At 41.5% G+C, this 21,897-nt stretch overlaps 1 protein-coding gene across 2 annotated transcripts in view; it reads left to right on the top strand.

Annotated features, from left to right (window-relative positions):
• The first annotated feature begins 4,511 nt into the window (after nucleotides 1-4,511).
• The window catches only part of asic2 (acid-sensing (proton-gated) ion channel 2), a 337,380-nt gene continuing 319,994 nt past the window's right edge, over nucleotides 4,512-21,897 (top strand). The window contains exons 1-2 of one of the 2 annotated variants that reach the window (XM_072369095.1): nucleotides 4,512-4,589; nucleotides 5,451-6,072. In XM_072369095.1, the coding sequence (XP_072225196.1) occupies nucleotides 5,500-6,072 (573 nt within the window). In that variant the 5' untranslated portion in view covers nucleotides 4,512-4,589; nucleotides 5,451-5,499. Of the gene's footprint in view, nucleotides 4,734-5,450; nucleotides 6,073-21,897 lie in introns of both variants that reach the window. The other variant, XM_072369096.1, reaches the window with a different exon arrangement.

The raw sequence follows: 21,897 nt of genomic DNA, 5'->3' as shown, positions 1-21,897 counted from the left end.
TGAGCCTATGAGAGCGTATAGGCATGCAAAACACAGTTTAGAGTCCTAATGATTAAACTCCTAATTGGAAGGGAACTTAATTTGACCAAAAGAGCCTCTTTTCTGAAACCGTTCAGAAGGAGTAGGCCTTTCCCTTATCTGAATCTACCAATTAAGAGCTTGGTTCCAGAAAATCTGCAGCTATTGCTCACACACTGGACTAATCTGCCCTTCTACTTCCATCAGAGGTAATCTGCTGTGCCTCGTCTGGCCAGCTCTGGTCCTTATGCCTCCTAATTATCTGTTGGTAAGGTCTTATTAATTTTCATAATCCATTAAGATAGTCTGAAAGTGTAATTACTCCTCCAGTCATGTCACACATATCATGCAAAAAGTGCCCAGTCACTTCTAAAAAGTTCTTCAGAAGAATATTCCTCTGGTTTGGGGGCTACCGCAGGACAACGAAACACGCTTTCTGATGTAATATACAGTTAATTTACTGAAATATGCCATGAAAATCCTACCAACACCATTTTCAACTAGTCTCATCTTCGATGAATAGTTGATGATTCAGTAGATAAATGACAAAACGTAGCCTTTTATTTTATTTCTGATTATACAGAGATAAATAAATCTTTTACATTCTAAAACAATCATCCTGCCTTTAATGTATGGCAATGGAGACAATAAAATGGATCCTCATAAATGGGAGCTATTGAATGGCGTTTAAATTAAGTTACTTCATGTCTCTGAGGTCAGGAGTAAAGTTTTAACTGCAACTTAAAAACACATTTGTTTCAGATCATTTTCCTTTGCTCATTCTAATCTAATTTACATAACATTTACACACCTCTTAATCACAGGAGGAGTGATAACCTTAGGTGTGTGACTGATTATCTGCTGTTAGCGACCAATGCATCTCCTGACCACAAGCAGAAAAAACCCCAAACAAACCGAGAATGAATATTTCTTAATGTTGCAGTAAGCTTTTTTCGCATTAATGCCATGCAAATTAAAAAGAGAAGGATAAGAAAAGGCTAGCAGTCCTGCAGCCTTTACTAATCCTGTGGAAGGAAAGTTGCTTGGATGGATGAGGGTAGATAAGATTGCTAAAGTACAAAGCCTAATTTACAACCCCGGTGATTGTTTAATCCCTGTAAAACTACCCTCATTACCTCAGTGGAAAAAGGGGAGATTTGCTTAATTAATCTGTTAAGAAACCAGCAAACCCTGCAGCTCTCTGAGACCTCAGCAAATTTCATTTGGAGGACAGACTGTGATCGACTGCCAGCATGTGTGCTTGACAGGAAGATAAAGCACTCTGTCTCTCAACGTCAGTCATTGTTTACTTTTAATTAGTGTTCAGTTTTGTTTCAAATGGCTGAACTTTGTCTCCAACTTCAAAGTGATGAACAGATACACTCAAGTGTACAGTGCATTAAACATGGTCACTTATACTAAAAAAAAGTAAAGTAAATAGCAGGTAAATTATGGGATAAAATCTCAGCTTTGTCTCTTACATTTTCATGGTAAATGACAATGTTCTTGGGCTCATATGTCCAGTATTTGCTATATATCCTGTTCAAAGCTTTTTTTGTCTCTTTGCAGTCGTATTTGTAAGAAAATCTTAAAGTGATCACGACGCCTTTGTAATGGTAGAAGAAAATGCGTGAAAGAACATTTATTAAACAACTCTGCCTTTGAATGTTTGATTTGTCATTAGTAACTCAAGGATGATAGATGGCACATCTACTTGTTGGTGTTCTATTGTAAGGATTTTATCCTTACATGGTGCCTCATATTATCCAACTTTGGTATCCTGGTAAAAGCGGATAATTTCCGGTCGCCATCTTGTTAACGCTCTCAATTAAGTTAACTGAAGCTGAACAGGAAGCGCAGGTGGATGGTCTACATTAGTCCACCTCCTCCTAAAAAACGATAAAATGTTGTTGTTGCCAACAAACAGAGTCAGAGCAGCAGTGTGTGAGAAATAAGATGAACGGACTGTGCGGTGTAATGAGAGGCTCCTCACTGCAGCAACAGGTGAGTTAATGACCAAACAAATGCTTTACACTAAACAGCTGTCAAGCAATAATAAGCTTTTTTTGTTTTTAAACATAGGCAATTACAAACTTACCTTGAATTGAAATGATTGGAATAGTTTTTGACGAGCAAATATGAACATTTAGACGGATGTGCTTTCTGAGAGTTGCAATTAAGTTGGTGTCCAAAAAGTTACTGAGATCAACTGTAGAAACCTTCATGTTTAATAACCGGCAATCAACATTTGTCATTGGGAAATTCTAACCCTACTTTGTCCAAAACGCATTGTCAGTAGACCATGGCTGGCAGTTAAACTGCACACAATATTTCGGTGGTTTTTATTGCTCGAGGTGTAATTTGGACTGCTCATTCCGCTTTAATCACTTAATTAGGCTTTTGCTGTAATTGCTCGGTAATTTTAGAAAATGAGCTGACAGCATGTAGGGGATTTGATCAAAATTGACCTTGTTATATTGACCTTATACATTTTGTTATAGTTTGAAAGTTAAACTTACTTACATGCACAGAACAATCAAAATCCTGACTCAGTTCAGTCTTCGCGTTAAATCCAGGTATCATTTTTTTTATAAGCAGTTTGATAAAGTTCTGGTCTTCCGGCATGGCTGCAACCTGAATAAGACGAGCTATGACAGATGGTATTTAATGTAGATACATCTGAGGCAGGAGTGAAAGAATGACCCATTTAGTTTCAATTAACATTGCAGAGTCATGGTAATGATAATGATAATTACAGGTTATGTTTCCATAATGGTGCAAACAAAACCTTTGTGTGCGGCTGTAATTCAGCCTGTCAACATGTCAGTTTGATGGTCTCTTTGCTATTTTCTTTTTTGCACTCTTTGTAGATTAGATTTGCTCGTAATGCTTAAAATAAGCCTTATAATAACCACTGTACAGAACTGCAGAAATATACGTGTCAAAATCACTCATTGGAATTGAGGTTGGTATATTTTTTATTTTGTATTTATATATTAGGGCTGTCATAGTTAATGCATTAATTTGTTAACGCGCGAAATTAGCAATTGTCTTAATAAATAGGAGAAAAGTCACTAAGAATTCTGAGTTCTGAGTCTGATGTGTCTGACTACAGTTTTTCATTAATTTAACTGTCATCAGGCCCTGTTCTGTTTGTCTACTACCTCTTCAGTTTTAAGACCATATTGTTGTGGCATTTTATGTGCTGTGTGTTTGAAATAGACATGTCAAGTGGGTAAATTATTTCAAAGAAGAAATAAAAGATAACATTTTTGTGTTTATTTGATTCTAATGCCATATTTTTAGTATAGAGAGTAATCGTGAGTTAACTATGGAACGGATGTGATTAATCGCGATTAAAAATCCTTTGACAGCCCTAATATATATATATTTGTGCATGTACAAAAGCAGAACGTCCTCGAAGCAGAATGCAGCCTTTAATAATGTTCCTGTGCTTGTCCTAAAAGTCCAAATGTCTGATCATTATATTTGTGGTACTGAGCATGTTTACATAATACTAAAAAAAAGTAATTGTTGTGTTAGTCCGACCAAAACTGGCCTTTTGAAAATGATCATAAGCTGTCTGTTAGACTAAACTCACACATCCGGATATTGTGGTTGGGGATCAAATCATGTGTATGTGCTCGTCTAGAGTCGGGGCATCATTTTATAAGAAAAATAATAAAAATATTAATTAATAATATATATATATATCTTTTTTGTCAAACCTTTTGAATCAAAGCTACAAGTCAGCAATTCAATCAGGTCTTGAATGTTTTAAATCAGTTGTAGAGGTTATGTTGAATGTTCAGCTTAATCCATGTCTTTATCTCGCTCTTTTATCACCTTTTAACACTCCCACACCTGTCTGTCATTTTCTCACCACTTTCTTCCTTCTCTCTCCTCGTATCCCTTTAGACACTGTCCGTTCCTCCATTTCTTCAGTAAAAACAATCAGAGAATTATCAGATTCCTGAAATTTCCTATCTACACTCTTTACACGCACCTGTTATCTGTCTCCCTGTACTCTGCTGGTGACTTGTGTGAATTCCTTTGTGTGACATGGTCGTGCAGCCTGTGCGCTCCCTCGCTTTCTCTTTTTTTAGTTCTTATTTTTTTGTTCCCAATCTAGATCTCCCTGCCTTTACTCTTGCATCTCCACTTCTGCTTCACCTCCCATGACATGTACCCCCCTCTCCAGCCAAGCACCCGCCACTGGTTTCCCTGTTATCCGTCTCCCCAACAGCCTCCCGTTTTGCATCAATCAATCACTCTGTTTGCAGTGACGAAATGTGGAAATATTAAAGGCAGCGAGAGAAAAGATGGGGAGGTTTTCTGGGGGAGGAGGGAACATACTCAATAAGAGACTTTCGCTTTGGGGAGATCAAGGGAGGAGAGTGTTGGCTTCCCTCCTTTCTCCCTCCCCCCTCCCTCTCTGTCTCTGCGAGCATGTGTGTTGGTGTGTGCGCCTCTCTCGGCTCCGCTGTTGTTCACCGCCGCCACAGATGAGCTGGGAAGAGGAGGGAAAGCGGATATATCTGGCCAGAGGAAAACGGGAGGAGTTTGAATCGGTGTGCGATACTAACCGGCGGCTCTCATCATCATCATCATCATCATCGGCGCTCCCTCTCTCTTTCTCACACACACGTGCGCTGTCAGATTCTCACACACACTCACGCCGGCTGGATGTCTTCTCGCTAGGCTGAACGAGAGAGGTGCTTTGGCTTGTCATTAGTTGAGGGCACGGGTGACCATGAGACGCCTTGACGTGTGTTTATGTGTGTCAGCTTGCATGAACAAGAGTTAGCGGTTGAGTGTTTGTGGTTTTGAATGGAGACGGTCGGACTTTAGACACAGAGGCAGCTCTCATTTGCTTGCGGTTGAAGTGACTCTCACCTCTTGCTCTGGGTGTCACAGAGGACTTAACTCTGGTATTTTTGTAAGTGAAATTGAGCAGTCACAGAGGGGCAATAGAGGATGAAAAAGAGGGGATCATGTTGGGATTTGTGTGTGTGAGTGGATGTTTGTTAGGGCTGTAGTAGGAGCCACAGGCAGGCTGGCAGCCACAGTAACTCTCAGTTCAGGGAGTGATTGAAAGTGGAGGTGGAGAGAAGAGGGATGCCCTCAGGGAGTATCCTTCTCTGTTGCTTACTTTCTGTAGTACTTATTCAGGTTTTAGAAGTCTTAGCTTTCCTCTTTACGCTTCCTCTCTGTTGTCACCACAAATTTGTGGTTTTATCAATGCTTTTCGTGTCCTCCTGTTTGCTGCAGGTCCTTTTTTTTTTTTCTGTTTTCTACATCTTTTTTTCCTACTCTTTCTGACCTCTATTTCTCTCTCCTTTCCATCTCTGTCTACCTCCATAGTATGGTTTATATGATTATGGATCACGATTCTAAGTCTCTTATAGGTCTTTCCTCTCCTGTCTGTGCAGGTGTGAGTGAACAGGGGGGCTCCCTGGCTGAGGAGGAGGGGGACTGAACATGGATCTCAAGGAGAACTGTGGCAGTCAGGGGAGCCATGACAGCTCCAGCCTGCGCCCCACCTCATGGCAGGTCTTCGCCCATACCAGCACGCTGCACGGCCTGCGCTTCATCTTCCCATATGGTCAGGCCAGTGTGCGCCGCTTGCTCTGGGCTGCAGCTCTGCTGGCCTGCCTGGGACTGCTAGCCTTGGAGAGTGCAGAGCGGCTGGCCTATTTCCTCTCCTATCCTCATGTGACCAGCATGGACGCCGTGGTGTCGAGCAGTCTGGTTTTCCCTGCTGTGACCATTTGTAACCTCAATGCGTATCGCTTCAGCCGTCTCACACGCAACGACCTGTACCATGCCGGAGAGCTGCTCGCCCTGCTGGATGTGCACCTAGCAATCCCCCAGCCACACCTGGCTGAACCTGATGTGCTCGCTTTCCTACAGGAAAAGGCCAACTTCACGGCCTACAGGCCTAAAGCGTTCAGCATGAAGGAGTTCATTGACAGAGTTGGCCATGACCTGAAAGAGATGATGCTCTACTGCAGATACCAAGGACAGGACTGCAGCCACAGCGACTTCAAAACTGTGAGTTCACTCATGTCTTCTTTTAAATGTCAGCTCTGGTCTGTGCTCAGCTGGGGTCAGAGCCGATCTGAAGTCTCCTTCCCATCACAGACTCTGCTTGTGAGGTTTTTGGGTTTCATACTCTGAGCTTTGCAAGTTTTTTTTCCTTTTCTTTCTTTTTGCACTGAAATGACTTTATGTTTGCTGATAGCTGAGTTTTCTCTCCCACTGTGCATGGCTTGGAATCTCCCAGCTGTTTTTTTTTCTACTTGGCACTGTCATGTTTTGCTTCACACGTTGCCTCTTGAGCTTTGTTCTTCAAATACATTGTTGCCTTGTTGTTGTTGTCCCCAGCCTTCATATAATAGCTTTATGCTACTGGCGCATGCAGTTCTATTACAGGTCTGAAGTATTATGTTTCCACCTTTACTTCTGCAGTCAAGTATTTTCTTTGTTTTTATAACAGTTAAAAATCTCAAGGACATTTCTCTCTCTGCTTAGTTGTCCTATAGAGCATGAAATCCCAGTCTTTATTTGTGTGGCTGCAGGTGTAATTGACTCAAAGATGAGAGATGTCTGTTCTGTCAGCAGTGTGCTTGTAAAAGCAGAGTGCACTGGCCAGAGCAATGCGGTCTCAGAGTGAAGTTGGTTTTGAGACTCGACATCCACTTGTTGAGCTCCCTCCGGCTGAGTGATGATTGACTCCGTCAGCGAATAGGCAAGCAATCCCTGCACATAAAGTTTTGATGCTAGAAAAAGTAAATATTGAAACTTTAATGGCCAAATCTGTTTTTTTTTTTTTTTTTTTGCAATTTAAATCCTGTAATTTCAAACAGGATGCTGAAAGACTTCTTTGATGGGACCTCTTTGATGCTTGCAAGGTTCGAATCATTACCACAAATCATGGACACAGCTTTTAAATGTCTGTCGACTTATTTTAGATGCATATATTCTGCTGTCGGCCGAGGTCTGAGTTGTGTTATCTTATCCCACTGAACACTCAGTCTGTACTGCTTTCATTATTGTAGCTCTAATACACCTGTACTTAAAATAGGACATTACAGCCGTATCTTACAAAGTATGTATCGTTTATTGATATTTCCATTCACTGTTATAAATGTTCCAGCAGAATGCCAGGCGACGGTTCTCTGGTCTTTGTTCATTCTGTCACTTACTGAAGATGTGCTGTTGAGTAGTCAGCTGACACATTTAAGTCTGTATTTTTATTGCTAAGGTATGACATCTCCCTCTCTTTGCTTGAGGCAGAGAGGAGCAGCATGAAGGACAGATTGCACAGAGGGCCATAAGTGTTTGTTCAAAAGGTAGCTACATTTTTCACAGGGTGATGAAAAGAGGTCTAAAGGTTGCTCAACCTACTGATTCATGGGTTAAAACTGAAAATATTGGTACAAAAGAAAAACTGATTATATCAGATAGTTTTCAGCTACAGCCTGATGTTTCCATCAGGGATGAAGTGATACTGTTTTTGCTAAAAGTAGCACGATATTTTGTGCACCCTCACGTTGCTTTGCATAAAAATGATCCCAGTGGGATCCACGCAGCAACACGCTTAGATGTTGAACTGGCATTTATGTTGAATCTGTACTTGGAATTGTCAGAAAAATCTCTAAAGTTTTGTGTTTGGAGGCAGAAACTTGGCTGGGTTCAAATATATTTTGAGAGAGAACATTGACTAGAGAACAGCTAAGTGCTTGTTTTTGACATTTCTGCTGGTGAGCTGATCCTATATTGGCTGTGTTAATTGCACAATGTTCATTGTGCGTGGAAGTAAATGGGCTAAAACATGCAGATCTATTTATAGTCCTTTTTGGAGTATGTTCTTACAGCACTGTTGGTATCAAGATGTCTGGTTATTTATTGAAGATATGCCAGGCTTTCCACAAGTGTATGGAGATGCTCGGCAGTGGGAAATGGTAGCCAGTGGTGTCCGCAAGCATAGGGGGAAAACAAAATTGTTGAATGAAAAAGCATTTCATGAAAAGATGAATGATTTGTAAAAACACATTTCGATCACGTTATTGCCAGAAAAAGGACATGCTCATGGAAGAAAATCCAGCTAAAAAACACTTGGTGAGGCTGGTATTACAAACCGGTTGCTTTCAGATCATTGGTGTGTTGCTAAGTTGGATAAACCGAATTAAAACATGAGCTGGTTCCTGGTAAACTCAGACTTTTGTTTGGGGGCTGCTTGGGACCTGCTGGGGGACAACAGGAGCAACATTAAGCTTGTCTACTTTCGCCACTGGAACTTGACTCTTTACCAAAACTATTGTTGTTTTTCTACTTATATTACAAGTGCGAGCTAAAGGAGGCAGGGGAGTGATATAGTAAGCAGAAAGGAGAGTGGGGGAGCCAAGGAACTGAAGGTATTGCTAAGTGCTAAGGCAGCAGCACTGAAAATAGCACTGTTATTAAATGTTAACTATATAAATGAGCAAAGTACTTTGGCAAACAGATGCTTGAGTATAGTATACATTACAATTTGAAATAAGCCTCTCTACAGAGAGATTTAGTTTTGTTGGATGAGCAAACAGTATTCTGTGCACGGGGTGAGTGCACGACTCAGTACCACTGCAGAAATAGTGAAGAGCCTCCTCAGCGGATTCATAAAAAACTTTGTAGGTGTGACAGCTACAGGCAGAGCGACACGTTTCTCTGTCACCATGCTCGTCTTTATGATGAATTAGCTGGCTGGATATGAATTGACAAGTTTTCACAAGTTTCTTGCTGGATTTGTCTCGCAGATTCAACTGACCACTGATGCACACACAAAGCAAGCTGCCAAGTGAAGCTGCAGTCGGATTTGATCTGTTTGGATGCCCTCTTTGTTTTCAGTTCTTCTGAGTGCATTTTGTTGTCTTTCTGAGAGCATCAATGGTGTCATTCTTCCTCAGTTGTGCGTAATCAAAGCCATTAAAGCCTTTGGGTCTGTGTCAGTTACTATTGGATTGATGTCTTCATGTTCATCCTGAGAGAAGCTCAATGCAGAGATGCTAATTGGAAAAACAACAGCTGTAGATCATACAAGGGCTGTAGTGATTATCTATTCACGCCTTCGGACAGACACTTCCCCTGAAGCTGATCCATATTGCAGTGAGATGCAGCAAACTACATGTGAAGAATTCTCAGCTCGTGTCTGTCAGGACGACAATTCACACTGTTGAATCTTAAGAGAGTTAATGCAAAACTAGCTATTCTCTGCCTTCCCATGGAGCTCAATGAGTCTCAATTTAACTCCCCTTAGCAACCGCCTTACATGTTGTGTGACACATCTTTCACCTCAAGCTGTGTTCAAAGATAATCATCTTGACAGAGGCTACTCGAAGGCACTGTTATCATCTTTACCCTCTGCCTGTTCGTGCTGCTGAGCTCCTCAGACTTCTTCTCTCTGTCGACTTGTTCTGTCTCTCCTCACTCTGTCACTGCACCAACACACCTTCATATTTCCAGAGCTGTCTTTGGGGAAGGGGGGGGGGGGGGGGGGGGTACAAGACAGCAGCGCCTCAAAATAGAAAAAAACACGTTCAGAAACATACATACAGACCCACCAAAATGCATGCATACACGAATGAGCACACACGCAGAGGGACGATATTACCATCCCACTCCAGGGACCCGAATCAGCGTTTGAGTGGCACTGTGATGAATGACCATGGGGAGGATTGTGGGGACATGGAAGTCGGTGTGATGTGACTGATGGAACTGGAGCATCACGCTGCAAAAAGGGAAACGGCAACAGTGTGCATATTTCCACCCGTATGTATACTGTGTCACCTCAGATACTTTAAAGCATTTTTCAGATGTGCAAACTGCTCATCTTTTTAATTCATGTCCATAAGTGAGTGCCTCTGCAACCTACTTAACATGATTCTTGAGCACTTTTGTACACTTGTTTTTCCAAGGATGTGGAACAGGAGAGAACATCTCATGAAGAAATTCTGATTCCTTCTTTACGAGAGCCTGTTTTCACCTGCTTATTTTTTTTGCCCATTTCAACATCTGTGCAATGATGCTGTGTGGTCACAGTGCTGCTCCACCACAGTTGGTGTGATGTGACTGTGCAGACTGTGTGGGGGCCTACACAAAGCCTACACACAGTACATACCCATCTGTTGTAGAGAGACAACTAAAATCTTTACAAGTGTTAGTAAAATGAGACAAAGTCTTTCGGTTGACCTGTATCGGATAATGTACAACTCGAAGACTCCTCTGTTTCCCAAATAAAACATCCATCCATTAACCAGTTAGACATAAACCGTTACTGGGGCACTGGGCTACTATGACGGATCATGCAGCTCGTGGAATTTACAATAAAATGGATTTCACTTGTCCAGCCATAGCTGCTAAATCCGTTTTGCTGCTACTGAAACAACCACCTTTCTGAAAACATTTATTTAAGCATATATTATGTTACATTTGCATGATCAGCCTGCTTGCAGGAGTAAAAGTCAAACCATACTTATGCTAATGGTCAAACCCCATTGAAGTCATTACTGCACATCTGTATTTTTCTGCATTTAACAATAATGGTTAAACTGTGGCTCTTTCAATCTTTTCACTTTTGCGTCAGACTGTTATTTACTTGGTCGCTACATTTCAGCATATTGAATGAGCTCGATATGTTATTATAATAGTTTGTATCGAAACAGTTTTTTTCAGTCGTCTCGATATGTTAAAATGCATCTAACTGAGCTTAAACTATTTTTGACACCAAGAAATGAACTGTTAATGAACTTACTTTCTACAAATATATTTTTTTGCCCTTATTGAATAATGTATAACCTGCTGCTTCTTTCTCCTCTGAAAAGTTATGTCCCGTTTCTCGGGCTGGTGATTCTATGCCTGAGTTGACAGTTGGATTTTGTCTTCGTGGTGTGTTCGAGTGCTTCTTTTTCGATCAGAGGCTGGTAGTGTAAGAGTACCCAGCAGGGGACCCTTCACCATTGCTCATACCTTAAATCATGAATAAAGGCCTTTGCACACCAGATCTGTATTTTTTTGTTCCATATTGTCAATAAAAGAGGTTTGACCGCTCAGAGCCACCATACACACAAACACCATTGTTTCCCTACATAAAGCACTTTATAGTAAAACCTATAAAGAAAACGGAGACCAAGGATTTAAAGACGGGTAGTGGCAGATTATTTTGAAACAGTCAGTATGCTACTGATGCACGAAGGATCAGACTGTAGTGATTATGCTGTAGGACTGATAGCTTTGTATTTCTCTTGTTTTCTATAGCATCAGGTGATGGTGCAAAGAAAATGTGGCATAAGCTGCGGGACCCATATGTCTGCAGAGTAACAGGGCAGGAGTGGACAGGGAACCAGCTGGAAGAAGAGGTGGAAATATATGGATGCACTGGCCTTCTTAAAAGGATCCATGACAAAGAGAAGATGGTGTAGCTTTGAGTCGTACAACAGAGGATGACAGCAAAGCGCAATAGTCACAACATATCACCTGATCACTTGCATATCCCACTTTCAACATGTCAGACAGTGATATTCAAATCGATGACAAAGAGAAAGATAAAATGGAGGACGAGGACAGCATGCAGGTGGAGAGGAGGAGGGAGAACAGTTCAGCCCCAACAGGTTGTCGAGGGGCTAAATCCAGGTTGTGGATGGAGAGTAGTGACCGGAGAGAGAGACGGGAGGAAACTACAAAGAGGGAGTGAACAGTGTTTTTGGTCTGGTATTGCAAATATACGCAATGGATAGATTAATAAAACGCATCAGACTCGGTGTGCGACCTTTCTGAGTAACATTTTCCAGAAGACTGTTTTAAAACAAAAAAAACTTAATGGGTATCGGCCTTAAGAGCTCTTAGTGGTACATGCAGGTGTTTTCCTTTTCTTTGGTCAAAGAGGCCATCTTTGATAATTAGATGAACACACTTCGATGAATAAAACTTTGACCTGAAGGAAAAAGAGCAAAATGCAATGTATTAAATGAGTGCCGCATCATTTCAATCATCATCTATTAACTAATTTGATCTTGAAGAGACCTGTCTAAGGAAATGGGCGCGTTATTATCCAAAGTGCTCAGCTTTAAAATGTTGCGATGATGTCAGCTCAAGAGGATTGTGTCATATGCATGTGGTTCAGCGCTCTTCTCCTTGCCTTTGTTTGTTTTGCTGGGTGTGATTACAACCTTGATTAAATGCTGATTGATCACATTGACAAGGCACATCAGTGTCTGCCACAGTGAATCTGCTCAGAGTGCCTCTCCAGCACTCCCTGCATGCCTTAGTAATCTATATAAATGCCCCTCGAGCTAAACAGGCCGGGGAGGGTCCTATCACACTCTCAGCCTTAATGTGAAACCTGATAGAAGCCAGACTCTGCATCACACAGACACTAATTAGCCACTCGTCTCATCCTCTGACCAGAGCCTTGTTGGAATAGCACTGCCAATGTAAAAGTGTTGGCTGGTTACAGCAATTAGTCGTTACATGCAACCTGTGGCCTCGGCTCTTAACTGGCTGATTTGTCCCATCGTGTCAGTGGAGCAGCACAAGTCTATCAGTCTTGTATCGTTGTGGGATTTTTGTGGTTTTTCATCCGTCCTCCTACTCAGGCGTCTCTATCTCAACTGCGTTTATCACTTTCAGATTTATTTCTCAACATTTGAAGCAAGAGCTTCAAATCAGATTTTAGTGGATTTGCTGTATTAATCACTGATATGACATTAGAGTGGCATTTTAGACTCCCTGCAGGCATGATGGCTCAGTCTCTTAAAGGGCATGTAAAGCACCATTGCCGCCCACGAGCTTTTATGACTAAAGCATCTCGGGGGGCAATGGAAACCTGTGCTATTTAACCAGCTTGGAGGAAAAACTGGAGAGCAGCCTCAGACGGCTCAGTATGGATAGCTTGTGTGGTAGACACTGCAGCTGTCTGCAGTGTCAGCTTCTAATAGTGTGTGTTGTGATGAGGCTTAAAGGAGCAGTATCTGTCCTGGAAGGGTTTCCCTCATCTTCAAACAGCTGATTTTTGGGTTGTATCGGAAAAGATTGCAACTGTGAATAATGAAGTGATCCATTTATTAGATGAGTTAAATTAAAGTTATTCACTTTGGTGAAAGTCTTATATCCATTTCCAAAGCCAAAGTAATGAAAAAGGTGCACAATTGCCACATCTGCCCTCACATAACCAAGGATAACATTTTGTAGTTTTTCCCCCTGAATCTAGTCTGTGACAGTAACAGCTGACCAGATAATCTATGAAATGCATGTTTCATGTTATTTTTTCAGCCATTCAAATAGATTTTTCAAACCATTCACGGCTGTTTTCTATTCTTTTACTGTAGGGCACACATTTCACACACTGAATACATGGCCATGGCTAGGAGAGTGACACTGTTTCCATTTCTTTTTTTTTTTTGCAAGATTGAGAGACTTTTCAGACCCATTTTTTTCCCCTTTGTAAAAGCGCCTGTTAGACAGACAGACATCTCGCAGACAGCGTGCACTCCAAATGTAGAAGGGCTTAACAGCTGTGGCGTCTGTTAAGTAACAGATAGAACAAGGAGCAACATGGCAGCCGACAAGGACATGTATGTGAATGAGAGAGGAAAAGTCTGTATAATGTAGATATAACTATTAAACTGTATGAGTGGTCCCAATCTCTCAATGGGCTTTAGTTAAGATTTGTAAACAAGTGTTTTTGCATACGCTTTTGTATAGATAACTATTGCATTTTCTGTCAAACAGTATGTCAGAAAACCCAACTGTTCTATAAGCTTTGAGGAAGGAGGAGCTTTTTTATGGATCTCTGTCCAGAAAGTGCTCAGCACAAAATACTTTTCAGATACAGAATTACCAAAGATGAAAGTTGATTTTTAGTGTTGCTTGGATACAAAACAGACTTAAAAGCCTGACAGTGTTGCCTGCAGCTGATGATTTCCATTATTGGTTAATCTTAGATCATACCTTTTGATTCGGCTGAGGTTTAAGGGTCATGGTTGGTTTGGTTATTTCTTTTGTTGGGTGTCGGAGCTTGGTTGAGAGTTGGAGAAAGTTTAACAAAAGAATACATTTTGCTGCAGAGATGGATCACTTGGTGAAGGTGCCATTCTAGTTATTTAAATTCATTAATCATTTATGAAAATGTGAAATGTCAACCAATAACGACAACTCTCCTTGATTCTCAGAAGCCACATTCATCTTGTCATGTTTGGCCAATGAACGAACCAGAAGATCATCATTTTAATGTCTTTAATGTTGTTGTTGTTTTTTTTAATTACTTGATTGAACTTCAGAGGAACTTTTTTACCAGGTCTTTGAATAGGTCACGGTTTGACTTTACAATGACTCAGAAGTAAATTGAGCTTTATATAGTCATTAATGTGTCATAAATGTTTTGATCAGCCACATCCCGATCTTGTATTTCAGCTGAAGAGTTACCTAATATTGTCTTATCGCTCTGATTTGAGGTAATCAGCCAGTAGGTCTCTGAAGGCAGGAGGCTGTTAGTTTGGGACATGGAGTCACAGTTTGAGATGTTTGCTGGCATTGACACTTAAGGGAAGAGGGAGCTGGGAAAGAGGAGAGAAGTGGAGTACAGCCCATTACCTAAGCAGGCTGTCCTTAGACCTACTTCATCATGGCCCCGAGAGGGGAGATGGAGCTTGTGTGTGTGTGTGTGTGTGTGCGTGTGTGTGCGTGTGTGTGCGTGTGTGTGCGTGTGTGTGCGTGTGTATGTGTGTGTGTGCGTATGTGTGTGTGCGTGTGTGCGTATGTGTGTGTGTGAGTGCGTGTGAGTGCGTGTGAGTGCGTGTGAGTGCGTGTGTGTGCGTGTGCGTGTGTGTGTGTGCGTATGTGTGTGTGTGCGTGTGTGCGTGTGTGTGTGTGCGCGTGTGTGTGCGTGCGCGCGCGTGTGTGTGTGTGCACGTGTGTGTGTGTGTGCGCGTGCGTGCGCGCGTATGTGTGTGTGCGCGTGCGTGCGTGTGGCTGTCGGTTCGCAAGTGTTTGTTTTTCGGTGCTGCAGGGTGTTTTCATGTGTGTGTGTGTGTGTATGCGTGTGTGTGTGTGCGTGTGTGTGCGGCTGTCGGTTCACGAGTGTTTGTTTTTCGGTGCTGCAGGGTGTTTTCATGTGTGTGCGTGCGTGCGTATGTGTGTGTGTGCGTATGTGTGTGTGTGTGCGTGTGTGTGGCTGTCGGTTCACGAGTGTTTGTTTTTCGGTGCTGCAGGGTGTTTTCATGTGTGTGGGGTTTTGCACTGTAATGTGCTGTCATATGCAGTCAGTCTTGGTTGGTGCTGCGTGTGTCTGTGATGCAGCTGCTTGACACTATGAATTGCTTTCAGCAGATATTGACTAATGTGTATGAAATCAAAGGTCAAGCACCTAGTTAACTTGGATTCCCCTGGTTTGTTTAGATACCACTCAGTGAAAATGATATGCTGTCTCCATCAGTGGTTCACCTCCAACAAAGGCCTCCTCGTGCACCTTCTTGATCAGCTTTGAAAATCCTCTTTTTGTTACCCTGTGTGTGCAGACACTGAGGTCATTGTTGAAAATACTGTTACTTGCTCAAAGGTCATACAACAATGATTTGAAGTTTGGGTGCAATAGAAACAGGATTTCTTACCAACTCATTGCACTTTCAATCCATATTATAATTAGAATATATTTTTGATGTTGCTGAAACTGTGATCTTTAAATAACTGCCAAGTAATGTTTTGGAGTTTCAGTTCCAAAAGATTTTGGCGGCTGTCAGTGTAACCTAAGATTCCTTCTACTTCATGCAGCTTTAGAAGGTTAGAGGTATGTGGTCTGACTCCTCAATAAGCTATTAGAATATCCTACATCAACATAGTGTTTCAGCCAAGTCTGACAGTAAAAAAAAAGAGCACCGCTAAGTCTGAGCTGCATCCTTGACTTTGAAATATCATCTCAGGATTCAGCTCCTTGTGCTTTTCAGTTGCTGTTTAATGGATGTTTTACTCATTGCAAACTACTTGGTGAAGGTTATGCAGAAAAGTTTATGTTTACGATTAGAAAAGCAACGTGACTAAAACACACTGTATTTACATTTCTCATCAAAAATATCCTTTCTTTCCATGCATTATTATGCTGCCAAGTCCAGCCTCTGTGGGTAAAGGCACAAAATATGTTGGGGAAACAAAGCAGATGGCAGACTGAAATCCATCATTTTAGAAGCCGTGCTGTGTGACATAAACCAGCATAAAGTTTTCAGTTTTTTTCAGCATGAACCAGCACTGGCAGTGTTTGTTAGTTTCCAGAGAAGGCTCCAATCTATTTACCTGATGGATAAGGTTCACACAAGGCCGCACATTCGTCGTGACGAAGTGACAGTTTGAGTGTGTAGCTGTTGCATTACACTCCTGTAAAGATGGTGAGGATCACACTATTGAATATAGACACAGAAATGGAAGGATTTTACAATGGAGGGAACATGTGACGCGAAGCTCGTCCTCATCCATCACCTGTCGTGTACATGAACGGTGTTTCTTCAGTCAAATGAGTGTGGACTTGAATGCTTATAAAGTCATCTTTTTTCCGATCAACATGGTGGCCATATGGGATTTTATGCTTTTTCTGCTCCCTGCAGCGGTACGGTTCCTTCACTTTTCCCATCTTGCTTGATGTTTCCATTACCTTTCGTGTCTCATTCTTTTTTTCCCTCTCCACAATTCACTACATGGTATGAGCCAAGTCTTACATGCTCCACCTGACTCGCTGTAGTTGGGGGCGGCGGGGGGGAATCACAAACCCACTTTAAAGGGTCTGACAGACTGTTTTGGACTCCCTTTTTGCCCACCTATCTTTTTCTCTTTAATCTCTGTAAGCTGCCTCGGAGCTCTTTTGATCTCAACATTCCTTCTCACCTGAGAGCTGTGTCCTCAGGACCGTATGTGTCTGTTTGCATGGATAAAGGCTGCTTTAATGGAAAGTGAACACTGATTAAAGGGATACAGAGATATATGTTGAGTCACAGCTGTTTGTCATCGGTTCTGACACTAAGCTCTTCTTGCAGGTACAGTTTCAGTTTGCTGTGGAGTTGAGTGATTATAATTTCTAGCCACCTTATCAATCAAACTGTAGAAAACTACTGGATGGCTTCAGCAAACCTTTAAGAAGACCCCTCTCTGCAGTACCGTTGTTGGTTGAGCATTGTAATTTGAAATGCATTTTCCCCACCTCACAATGTGACTTACTGTCTGCTGAAATAAATCCGAGACCAAAACTTGAAAATGTCAAGATATTCCATCGACAGCTCTCCTGCCAGCACAGACTCTCCCTGTCTCCACATACAGCCGCTGTCCTGATGGAAAGAATCTCAGATTGGTGTCAGGACGATGTGCGGCCTTTTTGTCAAAATGATGCTTGTGTGCAGGACAGCATGACTGGAAATCACTTTCATTGGCCCCACGAGGCCAAAGTTGGATTGATTCTCTGTCTCGCCTGTTTCTTTGTTTATCTTGTCCTTCTTCTTATCCCACATTGAGCTGCAATCTTACAAAAAGCCTGAGAAGTGAAGGAATAATACATTTATTTAAGTTTGCTGAAGTCTGCAGTGAGTTGAATAAATAAAACCAAATTAATGTTGGCAGCAGTTCTAAGTATGGAAAGCATCTGAAGTGTAATACCTTTCATTATGGGTTTGATCTAAGAAAAGGCTGGTTTGGTTCTGCATTTAATAACTAGTGATAAATGAGTTTCTCGATCACGATGGAGACCAATGGTAGTTTATTTTCTCTTTTTTAATCGGCACTAGTTGGAGGAGCTTTATTGCACTTAGATTAACAGAACAGTTATCAACTTGTCTGTCACTGTTGTGCTGCGGTCCTCACCTTCTCTCACAGATACTCCACAGCAGAGGAGAGGAAGATTAATTTGGTTTTAAATCATAAATACTCACAAAGGCTGTAAATTTATGTGCATGTTTTCCACTAAGGGAACCACTACTTTGAGAGTGTTGGATGAAGCCACTTTAATGTTTTTTTTTAGGATTATTTCAGTGTAGTAACCTGACATTCTTACTTATCATCATGCAGTAAGTGTTTGGCTGACTAATTATCATTTAAATCTAATCTATCTCTACTTCAGTTGGCTCCAACAGTGCCTGTTATAAAGCTACATTAAGGAAGCGTGAAATTAATGCCTTTTCATGCATATGTGAACAGTCATGGAAATGTAATCCGAATGTAAACACAACATTGCTAATTCAAAACCCAACACGACCCGAAGCTGTGCTCCATTCTGCTCCGACACTGATGTCAGAAAGTTTTGAGAAAATATTTTTTCTTTTGTTTTCTTACTTGTTGTGTTGTGCTGTGACCCCTAAACCTGTTTACTGCAGTTTTTGTTCTGCTGAGACCAGGTAATGTCTAACTTCCAGCTGCCAGCAAAGCCTCCCTCCTTGATTTTGGTGGTGGGGGAAATGAAGCAAACTCTGCATGAGCAACAGAATCCTTACCCTTGGTTCTCATGGCGACTGTTTCCTTGTGTAGTTAGAGACAGTTCAATGAGTGTATTTTGTCTTCGATCTCCTCTCCTTTGCGTCACCACAGACCTTACCTCTAAGTGAACTGTTAGTGCAAAAGGACAGACTAGTCATGTAGAACCCTTCTGCTGCAGAGGGACACCAGTGATAAATGACAGCAGTATAAAAACATTATTGGATGGCACAGGCAGCAAGCAGCATGTGCCCATGTCAACACTTGGAGGATAAAGAGTTTGGACACTGAAAACAAAAGTGTTCAATGACGGAAAGATTTAAGATAAACTTTCCTCTTAGAGCTCATTGAGATGAATATTTTGTCATTTCTAATCTGTCCTTGCAGTAACAAAGATTATATACAAAAGTTTGTTTCACTGGTGAAAGAAAAGTGAGTCAATGTACAAATATAACCTTGTTTGGTTCACTTTATTCTTTTCTGTTCATTCACTACCAGGAGATGGGGGTGAAAAGACTTCTCCAGTCTTTTACAAGACTTTTAGCTGTTCTCCGTCTAATAATATCTTGCTAAGTTTGTGTCAGCACTGTCTTTTTTTTACTTTCTCTCGTCGGCATGCCCTCACAGTTCTGCTTTGGCAGTTGTTGTTTCTCCCTCCTATCCATTATTCAAGGAGCAGTTGCTTGGATGTCCACAGATCTGGATACAAATTCCATTCTGAGAAACCACATGCACCATTGTAGAGCGACGAGCACCATTAGTAACTGCCTCTATCATGTCATGCAACAACAACATGCCCCGCACTGCTGGCGTTGATAGCAGCTCGTGTTTCTGATGCGACAAGTGCATCCCTGTAAAGTAATTACGCTAGTTCACTGTCAGCATCAGTTGTGATGGCAGAAGGTCGGGAGTGGTGGTGTTTGACTTATATGTACTGACAGCAGGGGAGCTGCGAACTGTGTTTCATCTGGTATCTGCGTGCACATTTACCCAGTGTGAGGACAACTGGCAGAGTACAGCAGGGTTCGCATAGTTTGGCTGTGTGAGATTTTGTTTCAGCAAGCTGGAAGGTGACCACTGACACCCAAAATGGTACCGTTTCATGCCTGGCTGACTGCATCATGGGGGCAAGATGGGGCGAGATGGTAGAGAGTCAGTGAAAGTTGGTGTGTGGTTGTTTATTTGACAAACAGAAAGTGTGTGAGAGGTACAGCCGAGCAGAATGCCACTGAATAGGAGTCATTCAGGCTACGTATTGCTACTGAATTCCTGAATCGATTCAATTTCAATTCACAAGGGTTGCAATTCAACTCCTTCCAATATAGATTCAAATGATTGTGCTTTTATTGCAAATTTGGCTTGTATGAACGAGGAACCTCTCTGAATTCACTGTACAGATGTTGTCTTTGAGTTGCTTTTATGTTTTTTTTTGTCAGATGATGCTGTGGTTATAAAATCAAGATTTTATTAAAGCAGAATGACATTTTGCATTAAGCAGCCACTGCATGTCATAATGAGCTGCTTTTCTGACACAATTTGATTATAGTTTATTTCTTTAGCCGTCTGACAAAAGATATGTGAATGCAAGTAGATTTATTGGGAATTTAGCTATAAACACCTTCACTTCACGCTCTTCAGACCAACTTTACATTCTAATTTGCGCTGTCTTAGAAAATGCTGTGTCCTCATTTTTTCTGGTGAAACCACTGTGTTGGCAGACTAATGCGTATGGACAAAATATGGAACTTTTTACAGAAAGAAAATAAAAGGCCATAAATGAAATGAATTAATCGAATTGGCAGTAGTAATAAATAATTGACCAAAAGAGCACTCGGCTGCCTTGAAACATCCTGGTGATAGTAATGCAGTCTAAAACAGTGCAGCAGTAAATGCTCTTTTCATGAAGCTTATAATCTAAAATTTCTCTTGAAATTGCAGCTTCAGTTTCATTTTGAAAGCCGCATACTGTACAATTGTATTGCACTATACTCATAGATCCTATTTTTAAGGGTATACTAAATAATACAGTCCTGATACCCTTATAGGTTAAGTTTTGACTCTAATCTACTTCAACCAAGACTGAACAAAAGAGTATATGTAACAACATTTTGTGTTTAGCCTGAGTCTCTCTTTTTACTGACTGTGTGGCTCTCTGTTTTCGTGTAGTCTAGGGATTGGCAAAGTTTCTGGCCTGTTCGTTGTCTCCTCTTTTCTGTCCTCTCAAACCCCAGATGGTCGAGGCGGACGGCCACCCTTCCTGAGTCTGGTTCTGCCAGAGGTTTCTGTGCAATCTGTTGGTTTCCTTAGCTGTCAGCGTGAGGCAACTTTTGCATGTTTTTCACTGCTATATGAAACAGTTTTGTTATACTATGCAAATGATAGCCTTGCATCACTAAAGGACGTGATAACGAAGTAAACAGGTGTTGTATGTTTGTGTGTGTTTGTCCTATTCTTTATAGCCGTCTCTTTGCAGTTATGTCCTTACCGCCTCCACAGCCTCAGATGTAGCTAATAAATGAGCTAATTTGATCCAAATAAAAAGGAGGTGACATCAAATTATACACTTGAGGTTAGTTTCACATCGCAGACCTGGAGTAATCTTTGGAATTTTACAGGTAATGTCAGGTATTTCTTGACATTCGTCACCTTGGAGTTTGACAGCAATTTTATCTTGAATCATGTGTTCATAACAAGTGGCTGAGTGGGTGAACACCTTAAACCTAACAATCAACAAGTCAGGGTCAGTGATAGACATCCATCCATCCATACACCCTGGACAAGTCGCCAGTCCATCACAGGGCCACACAGAGACAAACGAGTGCTCTGTCACACTCGTTTAGGTCAGTTTAGAGACACCAGCTGACCCAACATGCTGCCCGGTCCTCACCAGTTGGTTAGAGCAGTAATCGAGTAATCTAACTGCCTTTTATTCAGACAGATCTGTCAAACAAACTGACAGATCTAATTTTAGTTTTATTTCTGAAGTGAATATGAATTTCTCTGTCGGTCTTTGCTAAATTTAATTTAACAAAACATAGGTTTGCTTTAGAAAAAATAGTTTTTGCCTCGAGATAATTGGTAGGGTCGCCTTAGCTTATGTGGTTCAAAATGTCAGAGCAACTTAAATGAGGCTTGACATGGTAGTGCGAGCTTGTTTACTCATATCACAGAAATGAGTTTGTTACTGTTTGTGTACACACCGATCAGCCATAACACTAAAACCACTGACGGGTAAATAATTAGTACTTGATCCATCTTGATCCAGTGCAGTATTCTGCTGGGAAAACCTGCATCCTGGGACTCTCATTGGATTTCACTTTGACACCTACCTTAAAATTTCTGTGGACCGATCGCCCCCCCACAGCCAGACAGTATGGCAACACCACCCCCCTAACGAGCTGC

Source organism: Leuresthes tenuis, unplaced genomic scaffold (genome assembly GCF_036924035.1).
Source record: "Leuresthes tenuis unplaced genomic scaffold, fLeuTen1.0.hap1 SCAF_17, whole genome shotgun sequence".
NCBI classification, from domain to species: Eukaryota; Metazoa; Chordata; class Actinopteri; order Atheriniformes; family Atherinopsidae; genus Leuresthes; species Leuresthes tenuis.
Note: the sequence above shows the minus strand (reverse complement) of the source record. Positions and strands in the feature narration are given on the sequence as shown.